The following is a 5,444-nucleotide window of genomic DNA, read 5'->3' as shown; positions in this document are numbered from 1 at the left end:
TCTAAATTGAAACTTTCCACCAAAATTTCATGTTAATTTATGTTCCAAACCCCAGACTAATATTGTCACAATTGTTTCACTAAGTCTTTGCATATTTTCAAAATTACCTGAAATAAAAGAAGGGTATTTCAAAAGAAATATACTAATGAAGCAGTTAATTGAGCTATGCACGTCTCTCTGACACCAAGACAACTAAAACACAGTATGTCACAGTCACATCGCTGAATGAAATCGTGGCCATCCATCCATACAAGCATGTGTCGATGCCATGTAAAATGCACCCAGCACACTCTATAAAGTGCTCGACGATAGGGAAGGGTATTCAAGCATAGTAAACCATACCGAGAAGGACAATTTCAGCCTGGAGCAGCTATCTGGTTGGCCAGCTCTGTCGAACCGTCCAACTCGTGCCAGTGTCGAAAACACACGTTAAATGATGATGATGATAGTGTTGAATCATAACTTTCTACTGGTAAACAGTGATACGATTTCCAGCAAATAACCATGGTACACACCGTAAAATTTAATGCATAAAAAAAAGTCTCATAAAAAATCTCAAACAAATGTGGCAGTAAAAAGTACGCGCTCAAATTCAGCCAAACCAAATAAGTAAAGTATCACCCATGCTATTATTGAAAACGGACGACAAATGATAATGTTGATGGTGATGAATCATCTGGTAAACAGTGATACGATTTCCAGCAAATAACCATGGTACACAATGTAAAATTTAAGGTATTACTGAAATGCAGAGATCCTTTAACGGTAAACTAACCCTGACTAACCATAATCCTAAAACTAACCCTAAGGAGTGTACGCTATAAAATCATACGTTACGTAGATGCATGGAGACCTCTACATTTAAGTAGAGCCAAATTTAATACATAAAACAAAAGCCTACTAAAAAATTTCAAACAGACATGGCTGTAAACAGCACTCGCTCAAATTTAGACAAAGCATACAAGTAAAATGTCAATTGTCCAACATCTTCCGTGTGTCTGTAGTCTTCAACTCCCGCCCTCACACTATATATCCCTAACACAGTGACGGTCACTCTCTTAACCAATGTTTAACGAAGTAAATCTTACCGGAGTTCGTTCTCTGTCTCTGCGTATGTACACACACGTTTAAGTTCACATGCACAAGTACTGATGATGTATCAGACGTTGGTGGGATGGAGAATCAAAGTCGATTTCTCACCGTTCATCATTGACGCCCAAAGATTAAGACGCGTCGTTTTAGATTAAATAGACAGCATCCATATATGAACATCATTCGACTCTATGCCACATTTTCGTACTCAATACAAAAGAAGATATCGATATTTTTATCTATTATTTACTATTGTTGAAAGGAATAAATGACAGGATATTTATAAGTCATAACAGTTATCTCTGCTGAGTGAAAAGTTAGTTACTGTACATTCGAAACGTATAGTCCTTTACATAAAAAGGGGTCTTAATTATTCGTCCTGATCTTAGTTTTCCCGTCCTAGAGGCGTTTTGTAACGCGTATTTTCCTCGTTCATGTATTGTTTACAAGTTTTGTTACCTCTATTATTATTATTGTCGTTCAGTTACTCTTCGCCAGTTGCTAATCTGCCTGTATTTTCAGGCGCCGGACTGTGAGCTCCGTTGCGTTGTTAATACATTGCTTCTGTTAGTGTACTGTCGGGATGTGTTTCTTGTTGATTTATTGTTTGTGGATTTTGTTGTTCTGTATCGAAATCTATTTGTGTAGTTAACCCTGGTTGTGTCTGTGTGTTATCTTTGTTCCCTTGATTGAAAGATTGTCCTGCTGGGTCGAGATTCTGTGTCAACACTAGCTATATGATCTTGAAAATGTAAACATTAACTCATAAGGGTTTGTGTTGATAGCTCGACTGAGAACCCCTCACATGGCTCATAGTTCCATGGGAAGGACTGTCAACCATTGTCTATTATCTAGTTGTAGTGAAGTAAGTGCTAGATTTAAGGTCTTCTTGAGGGTACCATTGGTCCTTTCACATTGGCCATTGCCTTCAGGTCAAAAAGGGAGATGTTCCAGCTTTTTTTGTCCCCTTAGTGTGAAGGAAGCCCTGGAGCTTCTTATTATCAAATTCTGTTAGAGTGGATAAAACCTGGTGATCCCAACAATGAAAAGAGGGTGAGCAGATAGGAAATTACTGTTTCGGTACTCATGTCTTTGCATGGGTATGCGAATGGGTGATTTCAGTACTCATCGACTATTATCAGTAAGTAGCGGTATTGTGTAGTTGATTTCACAGGACCAATAAAGTCGATTGAAAGGCACTCCCATTGACTTGATGCCTGTATTAACGGACCCATGAGGGTTGTGTGGAAGTGATGTTTGCATGCATTGCATTTAAAAGTGTCATTTTGCAGATTTCGTTGAAGGAGACTGGCAGGTTCATACTTTACAGCAGTCAAGTAGGCGACTCCCTTTTTGGTGCTACAGTTGTTTGTGAAGGGTTACAAGTGTTGTGGAATCTCTTGGGGTTGCACATCCCAATAGCGCATCTGCTGCTTTGATTTGAGTTGCAGGTCTGTAAGAAACTGTATAACTTGGGTCTGAGAGGTTCAAACGCCAGAATATAAGTTTTTCAGTTTTCAATTTCCACATACCATTTTTATTGAAGATAATTGCTACTGTGCGTTGATCAGTAACGATGTTGCAGTAATGAGAAGTGTGTATTAGGTGGCACTATTTGCTTCAACATTCTATGACTGCACAGATTTCTTTCTCGACGTTTGTCTATCTTTGAAAGGAACCATAAATAGAAAGCCACTGGAACTTCCTTGTCATGATAGCATCCCTCCCAAAGCTAGAACAGCAGCATCTGTTTTTCCTGAATGGATAGAATTGAGTTGCAGTAAAGTGATGAAATCACTTGTCTAATATTTCTGGTTTTACATTTTTATTACAAATAATATTAACACTGACCAATTTGAGGGAGGTTCCTACTTTACGCCAATGAAATAATTACTACCATTCTAACACTGGTGCGTTATAATTCTGTTATTATTATTACCTAAAAACAAGCAAGGAATGCAATGAAGAAGATCTTCAGTTTTAAATCTGAAAGTGTAGCCTGCATCGTGTCTGTATGAAAAGATACTCGCTCCTCTGCTACACATTGCAAAGTGAAAGAAATTGGAATACAATGATTACGTAATGCACTTTATATTACTTTATTCACAATTTCATACACATTACTTTCTCTCTTCGATTTAGCCTCTTTTGCACTCCAATTTTTCTTTCTTTTTCTCAATGATACATCAGTAGAACTTGTACGACTCTCTCTCCGTCTCAATTCATATCTCTTTGCTACTCTGTCCTTTTTATATCCTGACAGATGACCACTTACCTTTAGAATGTATCTCAGATGTTTTCTGTTTGGCTTACACTTTTCGAAAATTTAAAATTACATGAAACTTTAAAAATTTGGTATATGGATGTAATTCTTCATGCTGAATCCAATATTCTTATTCAGATGTTTAAAGTTTGATTATTTTAAGTCAATCAGAAAACAGGATTTAGAAGCTAGCATTTTATGCAAGATGACAAAACATTCAATGATGGAAGTTTTAATGAATAAAGTCATGGGTAAAGTTGGAACTGTTATGAATTTTTTATTGTTTTTTTTTTAATGAAAATTTACCAAAAATAGAAACTGAACATTAAATTACAAAAACACAAACTGTAGTTCAGTTCAGGAAGACAATACATATTTTGTAGCAAAAATTCAAATGTGGAGTTTGTGAAATAAATTAAAATTTTCATATCTCCTGCACCACATACAAGGTCTGTAAAAAAGGTAATGAGACTAATGTCATAGCATTTGATGTGGCACCACTGTGGGGTGCCCCTTCACAGTGTTGCCACACCAACGCCCCAATGTAATAAATACGCCAATGAATGTAGTTTTCAATTGGTTAAAATTACCTAAAATTTGCAAACTTTAAAAGCTATTAACTTTTCATTTATTAATTTATGGCAAAAATGATTTTCATTTCCATAATCAGTATACAAAAGTACACCAATACACCTACAATGTTAGAGTTTCTTTCATGGTTGAATACACTTGTCACATAGGATATTTCCATTCGATGATTTTTTTATGTTTGTAGAAAATAGAAGGCAGCAATTGGTTTTAAACAATTTCATTGAACAAATTAGTCTTTTTTTTTTGTTGTTGGTTATTAGAGTAATTTTCTGAGCATCTGAAAGTACCAATACTCAGAAATTTATGAACCTAATGAAAAACTTACCACAGGTATCACAGGTATGGTTTATCTGCTGTATGAGTGTGTTTGTGAGTCATGAGGTTACCTTTCTGAGAGAAGGATTTACCACAAACATTAATTTGCTCATCAAAAATCAAGTATTCCATGTATTGAAATTTATTCACTGCAAGCCACATTAAGCCACTCATGAAGTCATTGTGCTGCATAAATATATACATAGCTACATAAGTGAGTATTTTGAGAGAACAATTTACCACATATGTCACAGAGGTAGGGCTTCTCTCCAGAGTTAAAACATTTGTCAGTAGTTAAGTCACCATTGTCAAAGAATAATTGACCACAAATTTTAGTGATGTGGTTTCTCTCTTGTGTGACTACGTTTGTGATTAGTTAAGTGATGCTTGAGAGAGAATGATTTACCACAGGTATCACAGTGGTATGGTTTATCTCCTGTATGAGTGTGTCTGTGAGTAATGAGATTACCTTTCTGAGAGAATGATTTACCACAAATATCACAGGGAAATGGTTTCTCTCCTGAATGAATACGTTTGTGAGTAGTTAAGTCACCATTTTGAGGGAATGATTTACCACAAATATCACAGTGATATGGTTTATCTCCTGTGTGACTACGTTTGTGAGTAATTAAGTGACTGTTCAGAGAGAATAATTTACCACAGATATCACAGTGATATGGTGTCCACCCTGTATGAATACGTTTATGAGTGGTGAAGTAACTAAATCCCGAGAATGTTTTCCCACAAACTTCACAGTGATATGTCTTCTCTCCAGTATGAAATTGCATGTGAGTAATGCGGTGACCTTTTTGAGAGAACGATTTACCACAAATATCACAGGGAAATGGTTTCTCACCTGAATGAATACGTTTGTGAGTAATTAAGTCACCATTTTGAGGGAATGATTTACCACAAATATCACAGTGATATGGTTTATCTCCTGTGTGACTACGTTTGTGAGTAGTTAAGTGACTGTTCTGAGAGAATAATTTACCACAGATATCACAGTGATATGGTTTATCTCCTGTATGAATGTGTTTATGTGTTGCTAAGTGACTGTTCTGAGAGAATGATTTACCACAGATATCACAGTGATATGGTTTATCTCCTGTGTGACTACGTTTGTGTGTCGTTAAGTGACTGTTCTGAGAGAATGATTTACCACAGATATCACAGTGATATG

General features: G+C 36.1%; 3 protein-coding genes across 6 annotated transcripts in view; 1 reads left to right on the top strand and 2 right to left on the bottom strand.

The window, feature by feature from the left end:
• Window positions 1–5,444, top strand: part of LOC106868803 (zinc finger protein 239) — a 92,365-nt gene that overhangs the window by 57,399 nt on the left and 29,522 nt on the right. The gene's annotated exons all lie outside the window — the stretch shown is intronic.
• The window catches only part of LOC106879665 (zinc finger protein 91-like), a 16,378-nt gene that overhangs the window by 3,459 nt on the left and 7,475 nt on the right, over window positions 1–5,444 (bottom strand). For 2 of the 4 annotated variants that reach the window (XM_052975604.1, XM_052975605.1), the window contains exon 1: window positions 1,089–1,751. The exons of the other annotated variants lie outside the window; for them this stretch is intronic. The gene's annotated coding sequence lies outside the window, so the exon portion shown is untranslated. Of the gene's footprint in view, window positions 1–1,088; window positions 1,752–5,444 lie in introns of those variants that run through there. 4 annotated transcript variants of the gene reach the window in all.
• The window catches only part of LOC106867769 (tigger transposable element-derived protein 1-like), a 9,962-nt gene continuing 4,545 nt past the window's right edge, over window positions 28–5,444 (bottom strand). The window contains exons 2-3 of the mRNA XM_052975436.1: window positions 5,340–5,406; window positions 28–107 (exon numbers count right to left, since the gene is read on the bottom strand). Of these exons, the coding sequence (XP_052831396.1) occupies window positions 28–107; window positions 5,340–5,406 (147 nt within the window). The remainder of the gene's footprint in view (window positions 108–5,339; window positions 5,407–5,444) is intronic.

Source organism: Octopus bimaculoides, chromosome 21 (genome assembly GCF_001194135.2).
Source record: "Octopus bimaculoides isolate UCB-OBI-ISO-001 chromosome 21, ASM119413v2, whole genome shotgun sequence".
Lineage (NCBI taxonomy): Eukaryota > Metazoa > Mollusca > Cephalopoda > Octopoda > Octopodidae > Octopus > Octopus bimaculoides.
This window is presented reverse-complemented; position numbering and strand designations above follow the sequence as displayed.